We start from the raw sequence: 20543 nt of genomic DNA, 5'->3' as shown, positions 1-20543 counted from the left end.
ATGGTACCAGATTTTTTTGTAGTTTTAAATATCATTACTCCAGTATGGTATTTGCGTCGATTAGAAAATTTCATCCATCCGAGTTCTTTTAACATTTCAGATTTGTTTGTCTGCAGTTCTTTGTTTAAAACAATTCTAGCAACTCTTCCTTGAAGTGCAAAAATCTTATTTAATGAGCCTTTACTGCATGTAGACCAAATCTAAAACAGACAAAATATATGCATTGTAGGATAATTTTTTCATATCCTCTGTTAAAAAAAAAAAATCCTCTTCAATAGTGCAATTTTTTAGTTAACTTTCAAACATATTTTATCTATTTGTATATTCCACGAAAGTGTATTGTCGATATAAATTCCTAAAACTTCTTGAACTGTTCTCGATACTAAATACTAATATTAAGAAATCAAGCCTCTCTAAAAGTAGCCGAACTATTTCCTGGAAATCCTTCCTGTCCGATGTACGGTGTTGCTTAGCTCCACGCTGTGATACAATTCCCATGTGGAACCTGGTGCAAATTATGGAACATTGCATCAGAAAATGACAACCAGATCGTAACTTGAACCCAAGACCCAGAAATACCGTTCCAATGCCCTCCTTACTGAACTATCGAAACGCTCAAACATATTCTCCAACTGTGTGGCTCTAAGGTTAACTTAAGGCCTGCATAATAAATTTTATTTCATTTTGTCCAAATATCGAGCTACCCCCCCTCCCCCCCCCCCCCCCCCCCCCCCCCCCCCCCCCCCCCCCCAAAAAAAAAAAGATCAAGGTTCCACAGCGGGTGCCAAAATTCATAGGGCGAGGTAGTTTTGCTGCAAAAAATATTTACAAATATGTCAAGATCAAAAGAGCGTGAAAAGAAATTCGAAACAAAGCATTTGTTTGTAACTTATTTCTGTAATTGACCAGACAAGTACTTTACGTAATCCGGGTCATACTCGCCTATTCCGAATCACCACAAATAAACTGAAATGGTTTTCCTACTACTATCCACAACAACATAAAACTACCATCTTAATTCGAAAACTGAAATTGTTCTATGTTAGGAATAGGAATAATCGCATTTAAGGCCAATTAAAAGACTAACCGATAGGCGTGACATCCTTCTCTGGCATTATAAAAAGAGTCATGTAGGCGGTCTTGTCCTTTGAGCTAATAAAATAATCACATTGTATAATAATACCTCTGCCTTTTTCTTTAACATCTGGCCATGGGTAAAAATAATAACATAAATTAATATTTTGGACATACTGAATCGACATTTCTCTGAATCTTTAAACAAACATGCAGCAGAACAGAACTGAAAATGTGTGACTCCGGAATAGGCACAATGTATGCCATCTATATTTCCTCTTTATAGGCATCTTAATGATCAATTTTTTTTTTAATGTGGCATATATGACTGGAAAGAGCGTAAAATGTCTTTCTATTTAATCTCCCTTTCGTTTTATTTCCTTAAGAAACTAGAACGTAAGCGGTTCTTGAATCTGACTTTTTGTTTATATTCGTCAGATTTCCACATAAGAAAAAATAGGGGGCCTCCGTGGCCGAGTGGTTAAGGTCGCTGACTTCAAATCACTTGCCCCTCATCGATGTGGGTTCGAGCCTCACTCGGGGCGTTGAATTCTTCATGTGAGGAAGCCATCCAGCTGGCTTACGGAAGGTCGGTGGTTCTACCCAGGTGCCCGCTCGTGATGAAATAATGCACGGAGGGGCACCTGGGGTCTTCCTCCACCATTAAAGCTGGAAAGTCGCCATATGACCTATCATGTGTCGGTGCGACGTTAAATCCAACAAAAAAAAAAAAATAAGAAAAAATATAGCATTTGGACAATGTTCATATATGGATTAGCCTATGTAAGAATAACTTGAACATTTACCAGCAATGAATTATTAGTTTAATGCATTAGATATAAAACCAAAACATAGCTTACGGTTTTTCTTGACGTACGCGCGACGGCTGTTTAAAAGCTTGGAACTGAGTCAATTTACAGACTGGTTCGGAATAGGCGAGTTCACTGAACATGTATTAATTTATTTACCTTTTCTACCAGACTCCCCCACCCACCTCGGTAACCTAGTGGTAGAGCGTCCTCTTCGAGTGCGGGAGGTCGTGGGTTCGATCCCCGGCCGCGTCATACCAAAGACGTAAAAAATGGTACTAGCAGCTCGCTTGGCACTCAGCATTAAGGGATAGTGCTAGGACTGGTCAGCCCGGTGTCAGTATATTGTGATTGGGTGGAGTATCATGCCACGAAATCATTTGCCGAAATCTTGTTATTATTTACGTATTCTAATATGCTTGCCTCTGTTGAAACACTCTTACGCTAGAATCACATCACGTTTATGTGCGGTGACGTCAAAATTTTTGTTGCGACCAAGAAAGAACGCTTCTATATTTTATCTACTGTTTTAGATTTAGGGCATATAAGAATCGAAATAATTTAAAGCAAAAGAGTGTTTTAACACTATTTATACACTCGGGCGGTAAAACGGCGTACAAATAATTTTACTCGGACTGCGCCCTCGTTCAATTATTACGCCCGACGTATTACCATTCATCGTACATAAATAGTGTTAAAGCACTCTTGCTATAAATTATTTCTTAAATAAAAAAAAATACCTTTTTATTGATATAAAACAGGTCTATTTTCTGATATCAACAATTAATTTTCTGATATCAAAAATCGATCTCTTGATATTAAGAAATGGTTTTCTGATAGATCTATCAAAAATAATAAAAAAACACGAATTGTCGGAAATGACAGGAATTTCTGATTTCAAGACTTCGATTCATGGATATCAAAAACCAATTTCTGATATCAGGAAATGAGTTTGCTTATCTTGATATAAAAAGTAGGGGGCCTACAAAAATAGTGAAACGACGCCTTGTAATGATTATCATAATTATCGTGGAACCGTCCGTCCGTCTGTCCGTCCGCAATTCTGGATCTTGCATTTACTTAAAAAGTATTCAAGCTAGTTTGGTAAATAGAGGGCAATATGTTTATTCACGTACATGACTTATCCTTGTAGGTCATAGGTCAAGGTCACTACTGAAGGTCAAGAAAAAATGTGTCCGCTCCATAACGTTTACATGTATATGCATTGATGGATTGTCGTAGTACTACACACAGACGTTCCCCATGATGAGACAATGTGTCAACACAGGAACTATGCTTGTCGGTTAAAGGTAAATGTCACTATTTAACCCTTACCATGCCGGACACGATTGATTCTGCCTTGGCGACCAGTGTAGACAAAGATCAGCCTGCACATCTGTGCAGTCTGATCATGGTCTGCACTGTTCGCTATTCAGTCAGTAAATTTTCAGTATTATTAAAGCAACCCAGCCTTCAAATGATAAACTGTACTGCCCAAATTGGAAGACGGACCAGTCCATTATAGAAATTTAGCATGGTAAGGGTTAAGGGTAAAGGTAAAATAAAAAATTGTTTCCTCCCTAGTCAGAGGTCAAGGTCAATATTGAAGGTCAAGTAAAATTGTTTCCGCTCCATAACTGTTATGTGCATTGATCTTATAACTGCACACTAATGTTCCCAATGATGAGACAATGTGTGGAGTACATGATCTATGTTTGAAGGTCAAGGCTACTATTTAAATTTAGGTACGACAGTTTTTGTCTCTTAATGCCTAAATGCATTGAAGCATTTTAGTCCGAACACTGATGCCAACAACCACAAGGGACGAGCACTAACAAAATTTTTCACCGGCAGGGGACTTCTGCATTGCTACTACATTACTCGATCACTAGTTTTTCTCTATTGTTACCAAAACTTGTTGCTTTTCGGTGAAAATATTCTAAAACTTTGAGAAAATTCAGACAACAATTGGAGTAAAAACTGTAATTTGAAAAATATAACCAAGAATTTAATAAGAGGGGCTGTTTTAGTCTTTTGTTGGGCTTTAGAGTCACATCGGCACAATGTAGGTCATTTGGCTTTTCTTGTTTAATTGCTGAAGGAAGGTCCAAGCTTTCCATCCGGGGTAGCTTTCTATCCGGGGTACGTTAAGAGCTGGGGATCTGGGTAGAATCACCGTCCTTCCGTTTGCCGGCCGGACGGCTTTCCTAAGTGTAAGACTTTCCAGTTTAATTGCTAAAGGAAAGCCGAACTTGTCCGTCCAGAGGTTAGTTCAGACTTGGGGACTGAGTAGAACCACAGTCCTTCTGTTTGCAGGCCAAGCGGCTTCCCAAAGTATAAGAATTCTCCATCCTTTACTAGGCGAGGTCTCAAACCGACAGCGAAGGGAAGGAAGTGACTGAAGTCAGCGATCTTAATTACTCGGTCGCCGATGTTTCTTACATGATAATAATGATAAAAGCATGGAGTTGAGAAATAAAAAAAATGAAGCAAAGATCCAAAATGGAACACCGTATATATTAAACAGAAAACGAAACGATGTATTTCTTCCTGGTTAGATTAAATATACTTAAACTTGCATTATCCCATAAAAAGCAAAATCAGATGTATCAGACTGAAACTCTAATAGGAGAGACATGAGATCACAAACCAGTTCGGGGCAGATACCGAAAAGCGTTAACATCAATAGTTTCCTTTTGTAGGCTCAGCATACAGCCCAACTGTAATGTTGTAGAAGGAAAAACAGCGCTTTTTGTTCGAGTTGTTTAAGCAAGTACCATAGAATTTTAGTGTCACTGCAGTTGAATCCAAACATTAAAAATCCCGGAAGTGCATACAGCCGGACGAAGCAGCGGTCACATGGTGCTGATTTCTCAACAAAAGCAATAGCTTCCAAAATTCTAAAGAGGTTTAATGAAGTGATAGTAGGATAACTGATTCATCACATATCTACACATGGTTTGTACCGTTTCTAGCAGCTCATCGCTAATTTTAGTTCGCCATTTATCAATCATATCTATTGAATTGGGCACCACTGTATCCAGTACAAAACTCTTATTATTTCCGGACATTGTGATGTTTTCTACATACTTTTCAGTTGCATCTGTATATTTCAAATTTAAAAAGTGATACAATTCCTTTGTTTTTGCTATTGGCTTAAGTGCTACATCTTCATACTTCAGTCTAAAAATTCGATTTGGAAAGAGTTTTGAAAACATTTCAAACGTTGTCAAATCATCTTCTAAACTAGAACACACAAATTTAGTACAACCAGCTAAACCTCCATGCTTGCCACGTGCACATTCTCCAAACCTACGCTGCGATGTCAAAATTGCACGTGGATCTCGTACTAAATGTATTATTTTCATATTGGGAAATTCCCCCATAAGACCGTGAAACCAGCTTAGTGGTGTTCGAATAGTTTTCAATACTCTGTGTCTTGATTCTAAGCAAAGCTTCCGCAGGTAGTCGGTACATGGCATTTTGTTAGCGTGATAGACTATCTCTGACGCATTTTCTAAACACTTTAATAACAACTGCGTTTTATAACCTAGCTTGAAAAATGAAATATGATATCGATATGTTTCAGATATTATATAGTCCATATCACAGGTGAACCAGGCTCGATACAAGTCTTCAACTTCTTCTCTTACAACCATTAATGGACGTTCAGCTCTGAAATTCAGAAAGAAAACAAAGTTTACATACAGCAGGACCAAATAAATATCTGCATTTTTTTTAAAGGATTTAGCTTGATTGATATGGAAGCATTATAAACAGCCTACAGTAAACTTCATGAAAAATCAGTACTGGTGTCTTATGAGAATTTGCAGTCGTGATCCCAGTGAGATTCGAACACACGATCTTCGGGTTGATCGGCCGATACCTTAGCTACGAGGCCACAGTTTTCCTCGAACCACATCTTTCCGTATTAATTTGATATTTTCCTAAAGAATGATTTATTATTATATGCATTTTTTTATTCTTTTATGAACTGTAGTGTAAAACTTTTTCTGTTCATTACAAATACTGATTGTACCTCTACATGTGTATAATACTGAAAATGAGACGAAAAAAAGATTAAGTCAAACAGAATTACATTTTGAAAAGTTAAATAAAACCTATATTTATTAAATAATTTTTTCCGAACGTTCTGGATCACATTTTTATACCTTTTTTATATATATTATAGTAAAATTAAAAGAATTTTTTTTTGTTTCAATTTTAAAAGATTTGGCATAAATTAGGCATTGGTACTACAGATCAATATAATTACACCTTTAAAAGTCCTACTGAACTTGAGCGTCTCGTGTGATCTGACCTACAACATCCTAGATCAAGCTATTATTATAATAACCCTATATCTGAACGGCTTATAGACTATTAGAAATCTATCTTTGAAAACTTGAGGCTCTACCTATACATTTACAATCGTATAACAACTGACTGCTTACAGGAGCGGAAATTCAGGAAATTGTTTCAACATTTCCTTTTGGTATCCACGGACCAGACCATGTAGTGGCTCAAACACGTAGAATACATCCGGGTCTTGCTGGATAAGGTTTCCGGTTAATGAGGAGCCACTGCGCATGTACGCAACAATAACAACAGGAGTGAATGCTGAGTCTTTGTTTCTGTGGACAGACTGTTCCTCTAACGAAAATATACAAAACAATAACCTGTATATATGCCTCAAAAATACAATGTTAATTTGCTAATTTCTGCACTAACAAGAGAGTTACTTGCAGTTGAAATTTAATGTGTACACTCTTTGCTTTGCTTTTTAAAACACAAAGTTTAAGCATAATCAAAAGAAGACGAACGTGGATGATTTGGAACTTTAAGTTTCAATTTCAGTAGTATTAGAACATTGTATTATTCGGCATTGGTCAAAGCTTTTCATTTCTTTTTAAATTGAATTGTAAAGCACTGCATTATTGTTTCGCTAAATAAAGTTGTATAAATCAAAAGCATTCATGGTAAAATTGTATACAAATTAAGGTAAACAACTGGATTATAAAGACATAAAGACAGCATAGTGACAAAATTCATGTAGTTAAACAAAACTGGAAAGGCTAAACCTCATGGACGAATGTTTTTAGTAATATCGCCTCAATATGCCATATTAGTACTGTAAATTTTGTCCAAATTTGTGATTATGACGCGTCGTATTTAACATTTTACACAACATTGCGATGGGCCTTACAGGATTTCGTAATTTTATCGATGCTGCGCCGAATACTGACGATAACTTACTGCTTCTATTAACGGAAACCACTGGGGCTGGCCAATTCCACATGACGAAACCAAAACAGGTGTAGCAGACGACAGAACTGACCAAGATTCTTAGAAATGCACGGTTCCGCATCTACAAAACCACAAAATTTCATAAATGATGTTAAACTAAATCAGCAGTTACAACATGATTTCACAAAAGACCGATACCGAAAATGTGTTTTAATTAATAAACACTTTCATTGTTTGATAAAAAGAGTATGTTTGACAACATCATCTTTTTAATCGATTCTAAATTTGTATCAGCAGCCGGTAAAATTTGTTTGTGCGGCAACTCTGTTGCAGCATAATGTGAATGCAACATTAAAGGCTGTGGCCAAAGTTATGTCACAGCCGTCAATGAATGTAACAATGTCGTGGTCAATCTTATCATGTAATAGTCTTCTGTGAACGTTACAATCGCGGCTGTGGTCAAGTTATCATGTTACAGTTTCTCTGAATGTAACATTCAATGTCATGGCCAAAGTTATCATGCAATAGCCGTCTAATAAATGTTACAATTACAGGGTCTGGACCTAGGTATGAGCCAAACCCCTATGCTGTGAACGTTACTATTTATTACAGCATTTTGTAAATCTTAAAATCAATGCTGTGATCAACATTTTTCAGCCTTCCATGAATGTTGCATCCAAGACTGTGGTCAAAGACACTATTTTACAGCCTTTTGCGAATGTTAAAATCAAGGCTGTTATCAAAATTTGACAGTCTTCTGTGAAAGTTAAATTCGAGGCTGCGGTTAATGTTACTACTTAAAAGCATTTAGTGAATGTTAAAATTAAGGCTGTGATCAAAATATTGAGCCTTCCGTGAAATGTTACAGTCAAGGCTCTGGTCGAAAATGCTATTTTACAGTATTATGTGGATGTTAAAATCAAGAATGTGATCAGTGTTTAAGCCTCCTTTGAATGTTACATTCAAGGCTGCGATTAATGTTAAGTACTATTTTACAGCATAATATAAATGTTAAAGACAAGGCTTTTATCAAAATATCAAGCCTTTTTAGAATGTTACAATCACGGTTGTAGTCAAAGTTACTACTTTACATCATTTTGTGAATGTTTCAATCAAGGTTGTGATCAAAATGTTACATCCTTCTGTGAATGTGTCCTCATGATTACTCATGGGCAAGTAAGACGCTTAAGTAAGCCGCGAACATATCACGTGCTAGGTCGTATTCCTTAATCACATTTTAGTCAGGTAACCGCACAAAACTGAATGTCACATGTTTTGTGGCCGTTTCTTTAGAATGTCACAATCGTCTACTGCTCTAATGAAGTAACAAAACTGTCAAATATCTAATGAACTAAAAAGGCGAAACAAACGAATATGAGCCGTGCCATGGGAAAACCAACATAGTGGCTTTGCGACCAGCATGGATCCAGACCAGCCTGCGCATCCGCGCAGTCTGGTCAGGATCCATGCTGTTCGCTAACGGTTTCTCTAATTGCAGGCTTTAAAAGCGAACAGCATGGATCCTGACCAGACTGCGCGGATGCGCAGGCTGGTCTGGATCCATGCTGGTCGCAAACCCACTATGTTGGTTTTCTCATGGCACGGCTCATATGTGCTCACGTCCGCGGAAACACTGTGTTTTAGAAATCATCAGTCAGAAGTATCTCTGGAAATTCTTTTCATTTTCAAGATAATTCGTGAGAACCACAATTGGTCAGGCGTTTTGTAGGCGGTTTTAGTATTTCGCCTGTATGTTCATTTACACAACAGTGCATACCAAGTCCTTCAAAAATAATTCAAATTAGTCAACAAAGACGTATCTTATTGCTATCATTTTGAGAAGAACTGTCTGCTACAAATTTGCTAAATGTGAACCGTTACCTTGCGATGTATTTGCTGTTGGTTCATTTCTTGTAGCAAGGGGTTGTCATCACCACCCATATCAGCGACGTCATCATAATATACCACACGACCAAACAAGGTGAAACTTAACTTTTTATTTACCTGTAAAAATTGTGGATTTTAGAGAATATTTAAGTATCATTATAATCACGCATTCTTCAAGATAAAAGCTGGGTATAACCATCTAAGTCAGTTGACTTAATTTTCCTGTGGAAAAATGAACGAAATACGAGAGCGCAAAAGGAAAAAGAGCAGAAAAGGAGAGAATAAAGGAAAAATACGGATATGTGTTGTGTATTTTGTGCTGATCAAGGTTTATGGTATCATTTTTATGTTTTAAACTCGTACAACCCCACTGAATGCATCCTGGTATGAAAAGTGGCGTTTAAAATATCTACAAACTACCAAAATAATAGATTCATCTTCAACCGTCACAAGCGTTAAAAAGTGCAACATCGAGACATTAACGAAATAAAACAGATATTTTACTAAAAATCCATACCTCGCGCTTCTTAGTACAGTTCGAATCTATTGGAGTCTGTAATCATAGATCAAACAGATGAGATCTTACATGCACATTGAATCTGAGAGAAGTTTTTGTTGAAGAAATGGTTCTTGAAAACAAGAGAAAAAAGTGCATCTTAAACAACCAAAATAATATGTATTTTAACAAAAGAACTGTCAAATTTAGTCATTTTAACATATCTGAAGCGGCTTGATTGTAGCTTTAAAAATGAACAAATTTTTTGAGCTTTTGAGAAGGATGGTTTAGTATTGGTCTGAAAAAAAAAATGGAATTATTTATTTTAAAAAAAATCTAGCGAAAGGCTTCGATCAATTGAGGATAAAACTGAAAGTCTATATTTTGCACCGAAACAAAAAAAACGTAAAAATATCAACACTTGAAAAGCAAATAGAGGAACGAAAATGATATGTCTAATCTGTTTTCGCTGTCTATGCGCAACAATTTCGTGTTTTCTAATACCTCAGTGGCCCCGACCGAAACCAGTGGAGGTGGTAGATTTATGGTTCTTTCATGTGACATACCGTCATGTCATACTGATCATTTGTGACAAGCCTTTTTAAAATCCATAAATGAATAACAAAGATACCGACCGGACACGATGCCAGGACGAACAAACGAACGGGCGGACGGACGCTGCAATAAGACTAGATGCCGCCGCCAAGTGGAGGTGGGGGAATTGTATCTTTATCTTAATACCTTGTAGTGAAATAGGTCTATTTCAAAAAAATACCAAAATGGTTGTGAGGTTAAGATCCTGTTGAGGACTGCTAAAGCAGCAGCAGTGAAAAATTATTTTTTAAATGAACTAGATCGGACTTTATTAATAAAGGAAATCAGTCATCCGTTAGATATCATACAGCTTTTATACTTTCAAATCAATCTTGCACCCGAGGATGGAAATAATTTCGTCCTTAACAACGAAGAAAGAAGTAGAATAGAACAGAACAGAACAGAACAGAACAGAACAGAACGGAACGGAATGTCATTTTTAAAGAAATAATGTATTAAAGTACGTTAAGCCTAGTTTTTCAAATAATTAAGGCCTTCTTGTGTTATTCACCTAATTTGCAATGCTTTGTCATTCAGATGCTTGGATATTAAACCACTCGAGCTAACACCCTCATGGTTCAGTTCCTCTGCATCTGAACTCTGAACCGTGATAAATTAGACGACACACCATGCACTCGAAGGCCTTAATTATTTGTTAAAAAATTAATACATTATTTCTTTAAAAATGACATTCATTTTTTAAGTATCCAGTCATACGGGTCAATACTGAAAAAAGGTTGATTATTGGTAAAGATGTTATCAAATATTTCTGTGGTTCGACGATAAACTGCTGAACCTTGAAATTCGTATTTATCCTAAAATAAGTAATAAAATCAGTGGCTTGTTTATATTTTGAAGTAAATCAGTCAGTAACCTTTTAAGAAGAAAAAAAGATTGATAAAACTGAATTCGCTTACGATTTGAGGGAAATCTCAGGTCACTGTTTAGATCTATATAAATGTTTTCTTTAACCTGTTTCAGTCAGAAACTGATAAGGGTCTTGATAGATATGCTCCTCTTAGATAGAATACAGAAATTTGCAGAGAACCGGAACCTTGGTTTAATGAAAACATACCGCATTTCAAGTGGTTATTCTGGAAATCAGAAATCCTATATGGAGTAAGTACAGAGAAGCACAGCAAGTTGAGGCGTATGGAATCAATCATGAGAAAAGGGTGACTCGTAGTTACAACAGGTGAATCAAAACTACCATCTAGTGTCCGAATTGACTTGAACCAAATCTGATAATCCTACGCCAATCGGAGAAAATAAAGATGAACTTGCAAAATATTTGCTGACTATTTGTATTAACAAAATCGCCGAAATAAGACAGTAACTCAATTAGTTGCAAAATTAAAAACTATACCAAAGTCAGCTATACTTTTCAACATTTCCTTTAATGTTAATTTGATCTATGTAATCTTGTTTCGTAATACGGATATGTGTTGTGTATTTTGTGCTGATCAAGGTTTATGGTAACATTTTTATGTTTTAAACTCGTACAACCCCACTGAATGCATCCTGGTATGAAAAGTGGCGTTTAAAATATCTACAAACTACCAAAATAATAGATTCATCTTCAACCGTCACAAGCGTTAAAAAGTGCAACATCGAGACATTAACGAAATAAAACAGATATTTTACTAAAAATCCATACCTCGCGCTTCTTAGTACAGCTTAAACTATTTAAGCCTGTTAGGTAGGCACGGACATTTTGTCAACTTTTGAGTCGGGCGATGCGGGTTCCATACCACGGTAAGGATTTTGAAACCCCTGTAAATTAAGTAAATTTTTGAGTCATTTCAATTAGGACAAAATTATAAATCTCATCATCAGAAAATGAAATCATTTTTCTTCAGTTCAGTTTGTTTTGAAATTCGATTAAAAAAGATATGAAAAAATACACGTAGAAAGCTTTCCCAATCACGGATCAACAATAAAAGTGAACCAGTCTGTATATGGTGAAAATGAACGTTATGGAGTAGGATGTGTAGACTGTATGTGAAAAAAGGTTATTTTACCGTGAAACAATACGTTTTGTGGTAACACCTGTGGCGGCAGGCGTCCACAAAAATTGTCCACACTCTAATATGAGCAGTTTTTATCCAGTGTTAAAAAAAATTGGTCGAAAGACGTATAGGCATAATGTCTGAGCCAAGTTTGATAACCATTCGGACTGTCCCTGTACAAAAATTGACAGTGTCCACGTTTTTATCTAATGTTCACCGAACTTGGTCACTATGTTTATGGGCACAATATCAGTCGAATATTGTTAATAGCTAGCTAGATAGTCTCAGTCACATTTGATATATGACCCTTGAATTTTTAAACATTGAGGAAATTGACAACGCATGGTCAAAAACATTTAAGCATCTTTTATGACATTTTTCAGTATCGAGGTTTATTTTACCTTTAGCATGCTAAATTTCTAAAATGGACTGGTCCATCATTTAATTTGGGTAGCACCATTTATTATTTGAAGGGGTGTTCACTGAAAATTAACTGGCTGAACAGTGCAGGCCATGATCAGCCAGCATGGATGTGCAGTTTGATCTTGGTCTGCATTGGTCGTAAAGGCAACATCGATTGCCATCAGCAGGCTAAAGGTTAAGTATTAAAAATACCCATTACAGATAGTTAAATCAATATTAACAAGAGCTGTCCGTAAGACAGCGCGCTCGACTTTTCTTATTGATTGACACTGAATTAGAGCATTGCCAGTAAAAACTTTATACAACTTAAACCAAAATATTCTAAGTTAAAAAAGGGGCATAACTCTGTCAAAATTCAAATCAGAGTTATGGGGATTGTTTCTCCTGGCGTAGACTTTGATAGTAAATAACTACTTTAAGTTCCAAGTCAATATCTTGGATAGTAACAGAGATATTTCATGTTATAAAAAACTTTAACAAAAAAATTCCAAGTTAAAAAGGGGCATAACTCTGTCAAAATTCAAATCCGAGTTATTGGGATTGTTTCTCCTGGTGTAGACTTTGTTAGTAAATAACTATTTTAAGTTTCAAATCAAAAGCTTTGATAGAAACAGAGATATTTTATGTTATCAAAAACTTTAACCAAAAATTCTAATTCAAAAAGGGGTATAACTCCGTTAAAATTCAAACCAGAGTTATGGGGATTGTTTATCCTGGTGTAGACTTTGATAGTAAATAATTATTAAAGTTTCAAGTCAATAGCTTTGATAGTAACAGATATATTTGACTTTATCAAAAACTTTAACCAACGGCGACACCGACGCCGACGCCGGGGCGAGTGCAATAGCTCTACTTTTTCTTCGAAAAGTCGAGCTAAAAATGAATGTTATAACTTGTTTTACGACATTTTGTAATTTTTCTCTTTTAGTAAGTTGTACGTTTACAGAAAAAGGATATTTCAACAAAATGACAACATGATTTAGGCAGTGTAACTAAAAATACAAACTTCAAGTAGGAACTATTTATTTTAGATATATGTGCAGCTAACTGCACCAAAGAATATAGGCTGAAAAAATATTTTAGATATCATTTTCGGAAAAAAAGTTACTTGAGCTGAAAAAAAAATATCCCAGGTAAAATAAAAATGGAGACAACTCCGGTTTGACTTTTCTATATGCTTAGGTGGCTATTGACCTAGAACCTCATGCAAACTGTGCACTTTTTACCTCTATGTAGGGAAAAAGCATGCTTAATTGCCACAAAGATTAAAAATCTGAATAGAAAACTGTGTAAAGATCAAATAAGTTAATGCCCTGGGGAAAGTGTGACATTTTCTGTGGTGAAATTTGTCAACAAACAGACGATTTGTTTTGAAAAAGTCAAAACTCACAGAATTTCACAGGGTAAAATATGTTGAAAAGGATACTGCTGGAAAGAGAACTATCTCCACTACCCATATATATGCGTCAAAATATGGAAAAAAAACATCTAGAAATATGAGAAAATCAAAGAAATCAATTTCAGGACTGTTAGATGCATGACTGTCTTATCATGCATAGCATTTAACATAGACAGATTACTTTTCCATTACATTGATATTACATGGACAGGATTAGGATTAACAAATGGTGTTCACTCAACAATCTCACTATATAAACAGATTGTTCCCCTTGTGAAAAGAGGGCTTAGGGTAAGTCTCTACAACATGTAACTTCCGTATTTATTCATTACCAATCTATTTTGGCTGTTTCCGCAAGAAATACCTCGACGGAAACTCTGGCATATATTTAACACTCACAGAACACAAACCAATGTAAATGGTCAGCTGTTAAAATTATGATTACTCCATTTCTTGACCATATTGACTTACAATCACTTGCCCCCCACCAATGTGGGTTCGAGCTCAATCAGGGCGTGAATTAAAATTTTATTAATTTTTTTTTATTACAATACGCTCTCCCGTGCCACGATGATTACATGTATACAAGAACAGGATGCTACCTGACCAAAATGACACTTTAAATTTAAATTTAATAAATAAATTAATTAAATAAAGTTTAGATAAAACTAATTCACTGAAACACCAGTCATTTTGTCAAAATAAGTCAAAATAAATATATTGTATTATTATTTTGGTTATTACTGTAATGCAACTACAGAACTGCTTTCACTTTTATTTTCGAATTTTTAAAAAGATATCTCAGTATTTTCAAAGAAAAAATGCCACGAAAATTTAAAAGAACATTTGTCATAGGGAACGCACCTAAAAATCATGCTAAACTCTGTTAAATAATATACAAATCATGTATTCCTATTCCGATACGGCTCTATCTTATCGTAAAACTTAGCAAGTTTTTGTCAATGTACAGAAAGCGTTGAAACTCTGTTTTTAAACTGATTTAGAAGCAAGAAAGAAATACTTATTTTTATAATAAAATATATGTCTAGAATGTGCATGGCGGGAATCTTTCCAAATATATCAGGGATGGAAATTTTAACTTTAATATTTCAGTCAAAATAATCAGTAAAAACAGGGTTATCGTGTAATTCTGCCAAATATATGTAGGGAGTATATTGAATTTGAGAGACTTTTTTTTCAAACGAATTTAGAAGCAACCAAATATTTACTTATTTTGAAGAAAAATATACCATCGTAAAGGTATTGAATTGTTTTTTAAGGAAATATCAGGGATGGTAAAATAGAATAAATAGAAATGTGTAATTTATGACATTTTCTATGGTAAATGTATCATTTTCCTATATAAATCAATGTAAGTTTAGGAATAGGATTGATCAGTTGCGCTGTCCGGTGTCTTATCAGAATATGTGCCGTAGATGTACTGATAAGATCGCCAAAGAGGAGAATTGTTCAACATGTTTGACAGTTAAAGTCTAGTTTGAGATATCCCCCGTGTTAAGTACCGTGGGAATTTTAGATGATTTCATTTTAGCAGATGTAATACCAATTAAAATTTATGTATCATCCTTGTGTAAACAGTGGTTGAAATACCATTGGTGTGTATATAGAGACGTTATTGAACATTTATATTAAAAAGGACTGTTACAAATTATAAATTTGATTTAAAGAGACAGTTGATCTATGTGTGTTTCTTACATTACATGCGATATTTACCCGCTGTTGATAATAGATTAATCCATTTGTACAGGTGTATCACTAGTGGTATGCAGTTTTTACAGTTACATAAACATCGTTATAAAGAGTGACAATTTAGTTTCACTTGTCTGCGTCTGTGACAGTGTATATCATATTGAAATAATGACATTTGTTTGCAGATTTGTTAATACACACAGAAGATGAGAAACTGTTAAAAGATGAGCAGATATGATTTCACCGTAACTGTTTGCTTGTTGGAGGCAAAGAAACGTTTACATCTCTTGAATTTAAGAAGTTCCGTGACTGGTGTGAGAAAGTGACGTTACCTGGTTCGCCATTCACTGTGGCATTGTACTTTGTGTCTATAAGTGATAGCTGTTGCAGTAAGTCAAAGTTAAACATGGTTTTCTACTCTATTAATTGGTCATACGTTCTGTCAAATGTACAAAATCCTTGTAACGATGATTGTTTGAAACTGTTTAAATGACTGTAAAAGAATAACTGCCAGAACAGTGGTAAAGAATTCTAATACTATGAAACAGTTTATTGAACATTTCTAAGAGCAGTTCCCTATCTGATTTAAGATTAGATTAATTGTTTGTTTATTTATATATATTTTTTTCATTTGCCGGAATTTTAAGAATCAATGAATCACTAAGGATTTCAGAATGTCATTGTTAGATATAGTAATTAAAAGTCAGACACTGTTGTTCTTAGAACGGAAACGTATACCGGACATTCCTCCTGCCTTGTCGCTATCTTAGAAAGATATATACGAAAACCACTTATATCATTTTCTTCAGAATATTTTTTCGTTCAGACATTTTCAAGAAAAAGCTTAATAAACGTATGTTTTGCGACGTGATTCAGACAGCCGCTTTCTTATTCTTCTGTTCATCTTGGTTTAAAACAAAAACTTCAGTTAGATGTTTGGACTTCATTCTTTTCGGTCAGGGGCTGATACTATGGTTGCTAACAGAAGTACTTGTGAGAGGTTGTGGCAGAGGCATGGCAGGTGGAAATGTGTCATCAAGAGATGGCTTTGTGAAAAACTCTTTGAAAGATGTCTTTTTGTCTCTCATAATTAAGACTTGTAAACATATCAGGTTGAATTTATTGCGTGCATTTTATTTTTCTATATGTTACACTCTTAAAAGGTGCTTGAGACTATTAACTTTAGGTTAAATAAATATGGTAATGTCATACTGGGTTTTATTTACATCGGAATACTGTACTTAGTGTTTTACATGTAACAGAATTATCTATATTGTTTAACTTACAGTTGCTGGTAGCGGAATGCTGCAATGTATGCATTACAAGCAGTTGAATGCTGTGTTATGTGCTCTTCTTACAGTGGTATGCTACGTTAGGTTATTTTCAAGAAGCGAAATGCTGCATTAGGTTATCTGAAAGCCGTGGAAGGCTGCGTTATGTGCTCTTCTTACAGTGAAATGCTGTGTTATGTGCTTTTCTTACAGTGGTATGCTGTCTAAGGTTATTTTCAGGTGCGGAATGCTGTTTGCAGCGGAAATGCCGCGTTAGGTTTATGTGCAAGAATGCTTTCGTTTCGTGCATTTCTTGCAGCGGAATACTGTGTTAGGTTATCTTCAGGCAGCGATTGCTGCGTTATGTGTTCTTCTTGCAGTGGAATGCTGCGTTATTGTGCTGTTCTTGCAGTGGAATGCTGCGTTATGTTATCTGCAAGCAGCGGATTACTGCGTTATGTGCTGTTTTTGCAGTGGATGCTGTATTTGTTTATCTGCAAGCAGCGGTATGCTGTGTTATGTGTTCTTCTTTCAGTGGAATACTCCGTTAGGCTATTTTCAAGCAGTGGAATGCTGCGTTATGTGTTCTTCTTACAGTGGAATGTTGCGTTAGGTTATTTTCAAGCACTGGAATGTTGCGTTATGTGTTCTTCTTGCAGTCGAATGCTACGTTATGTTATTTTCAAGCAGTGGAATGCTGTGTGATATGTTATTTTCAAGCAGCGGAATGCTGCGTTATGTGTTCTTCTTGCAGTGGAATACTCTGTTAGGTTATTTTCAAGCAGTGGAATGCTGCGTAATGTGTTCTTTATGCAGGAATGCTGCATTAGGTTATTTTAAGAAGTGGAATGCTGATTTATGTGCTCCTTTTGCAGTGGAATATTGCGTTAGGTTATTTTCGAGTAGTGGAACGTGCGCTATGTGTTCTTCTTGCATTGGAATGCTGCGTTAGGTTATTTTCAGGCAGTGGAATGCTGCGTTATGTGTTCTTTTTGCAGTGGAATGCTGTGTTAGGTTATTTTCAGGCAGTGGAATGCAGCGTTATGTGTTCTTCCTGCAGTGGAATGCTGCGTTATGTTATTTTCAAGCAGCGGAATGCTGCGTTATGTGTTCTTTTTGTAGTGGAACGCTGTGTTTGGTTATTTTCAGGCAGTGGAATGCAGCGTTATGTGTTCTTCTTGCAGTGGAATGCTGCGTTATGTTATTTTCAGGCAGTGGAATGCTGCGTTATGTGTTCTTCTTGCATTGGAATGCTGTGTTATGTTATTTTCAGGCAGCGGAATGCTGCGTTATGTGTTCTTTTTGCAGTGGAATGCTGTGTTAGGTTATTTTCAGGCAGCGGAATGCTGCGTTATGTGTTCTTCTCGCATTGGAATGCTGTGTTATGTTATTTTCAAGCAGCGGAATGCTGCGTTATGTTATTTTCAAGCAGAGGAATGCTGCGTAATGTGTTCTTCTTGCAGCGGAATGCTGCATTAGATTATTTGCAAGCAGTAGAATGCTGCTTTATTTGCTCCTCCTGCAGTGGAATGCTGCGTTAGGTGCTCTTCTTGCGGTGAAATTTTAAGAAGTGGTATGCTGATTTTTGTGCTCTTCCTGCAGTGGAATGCTGCGTTATGTTATCTGCAAGCAGCGGAATGCTGTGATATGTTATCTTCAAGCAGTGGAATGCTGCGTTATGTTATTTTCAAGCAGCGGAATGCTGCGTTATGCGTTCTTTTTGCAGTGGAATGCTGTGTTAGGTTATTTTCAGGCAGTGGAATGCTGCGTTATGTGTTCTTCTTGCAGTAGAATGCTGTGTTAGGTTATTTTCAAGCAGCGGAATGCTGCGTTATGTGTTCTTTTTGCAGTGGAATGCTGTGTTAGGTTATTTTCAGGCAGTGGAATGCTGCGTTATTTGTTCTTCTTGCATTGGAATGCTGTGTTATGTTATTTTCAGGCAGCGGAATGCTGCGTTATGTGTTCTTCTTGCATTGGAATGCTGTGTTAGGTTATTTTCAGGCAGCGGAATGCTGCGTTATGTGTTCTTTTTGCAGTGGAATCTTGTGTAAGGTTATTTTCAGGCAGTGGAATGCTGCGTTAGGTGTTCTTCTTGCATTGGAATGCTGTGTTATGTTATTTTCAAGCAGCGGAATGCTGCGTTATGTTATTTTCAAGCAGAGGAATGCTGCGTAATGTGTTCTTCTTGCAGCGGAATGCTGCGTTAGATTATTTGCAAGCAGTCGAATGCTGCTTTATTTGCTCCTCCTGCAGTGGAATGCTGCGTTAGGTGCTCTTCTTGCGGTGAAATTTTAAGAAGTGGTATGCTGATTTTTGTGCTCTTCTTGCAGTGGAATGCTGCGTTATGTTATCTGCAAGCAGCGGAATGCTGTGATATGTTATTTTCAAGCAGTGGAATGCTGCGTTATGTGTTATTAATGCTGCGTTAGGTTATTTGCATGCAGCGGAGTGCTGCGTTATATGTTTTCTTGCAATGGAAGGCTGCGTTAGGTTATCTGTAAGCAGTGGAATGCTGCGTTATGTTTTTTGTAAGCAGCGGAATGCTGCGTAATGTTGCTTTATGTGCTCTGCCAACAGCGGAATGCTGCATTAAGTAATCTGCAAGCAGCGGAATGCTGCGTTATGTGCTCTGCAAGCAGCGGAATGCTGCATTAAGTAATCTGCAAGCAGCGGAATGCTGCGTTATGTGCTCTGCAAGCAGCGGAATGCTGCGTCATGTGCTCTGCAAGCAGCGGAATGCTGCATTAAGTAATCTGCAAGCAGCGGAATGCTGCGTTATGTGCTCTGCAAGCAGCGGAATGCTGCATGATGTTTTCTGAAGGCAATGTATTCCTGCTGAAATGGGTTTGAGACGATTGGGCTTTGGTGATCTGATGGTCTTTCATAGAAGTGGGATATTAATGTACAAGGTAACCACGGTAATTAAGTATCGTTGTAAGTATTTCTTTGTTTTCCGTTTACTGCGTCAATAATTTGATACAGAAGACTGTTAGCATTTTCTCTCTTTGTTTCTCGATATGCTGCCAATTATATACCTTATTCCTACTTTTATTGTTTCTTTTTGTCTTGTTGAAGGTATTGAGATTAGAGAATAATTGATTTACTCACAGCTTTAGCGTGAGTAAATAAAATTATTCGCGTTTCGAAATTACTTTTCTTGGTAGTTTATCCCAGTACTAGTTTTGGGCTGAAGTTTATGTAGTATATTTGGGCGCTCTTTGTCACGTGAATTTCGTGAACTATTTCGGCGTATATAAGTGTGAACTGGTATTGTTCTCACCACTCGAGGTTTATGATTGGCAGCAAACAGTCTGTACCCGCCCTCCCTCCCATGATGTATGTTGTGCTTGTATTTTAGTTATAGCTTGCTTCAACGAAACAAACTGGCAGGAAAATCGCTTGTCTAGAATATTAGTTTATTTTATCATAAAATAAATGTTGTTTTTGGTTTATGTTTACTATTCTACACAGGTTATGTTAAGTTTTGAATATATATAATGTGTGTTTGTTTTTTCTAAGTAAATCACTCCAATTGTTAGTTATAAAGCTACAATTTTGGTTGTATCTGTTTGGTTCTGGTGATGTCTTTTCTAATAAAATCTTAAACACCAGATAAAATTAGAG

General features: G+C 36.3%; 1 protein-coding gene across 1 annotated transcript; it reads right to left on the bottom strand.

Annotated features, from left to right (window-relative positions):
* Window positions 1-4379: 4379 nt before the first annotated feature.
* Window positions 4380-11892, bottom strand: LOC123562801 (carbohydrate sulfotransferase 1-like). Its single transcript, XM_053536822.1, has 5 exons — window positions 11765-11892; window positions 9012-9134; window positions 7140-7251; window positions 6338-6536; window positions 4380-5558 (listed from the first exon to the last, which is right to left on the bottom strand). Exons 2-5 carry the CDS (start codon window positions 9069-9071, stop codon window positions 4784-4786), a joined length of 1146 nt encoding a protein of 381 aa, XP_053392797.1. The 5' UTR covers window positions 9072-9134; window positions 11765-11892; the 3' UTR covers window positions 4380-4783.
* Between the last annotated feature and the right edge of the window lie 8651 nt (window positions 11893-20543).

The sequence above is a fragment of the Mercenaria mercenaria genome, chromosome 2, assembly GCF_021730395.1.
Source record: "Mercenaria mercenaria strain notata chromosome 2, MADL_Memer_1, whole genome shotgun sequence".
NCBI lineage: Eukaryota > Metazoa > Mollusca > Bivalvia > Venerida > Veneridae > Mercenaria > Mercenaria mercenaria.
This window is presented reverse-complemented; position numbering and strand designations above follow the sequence as displayed.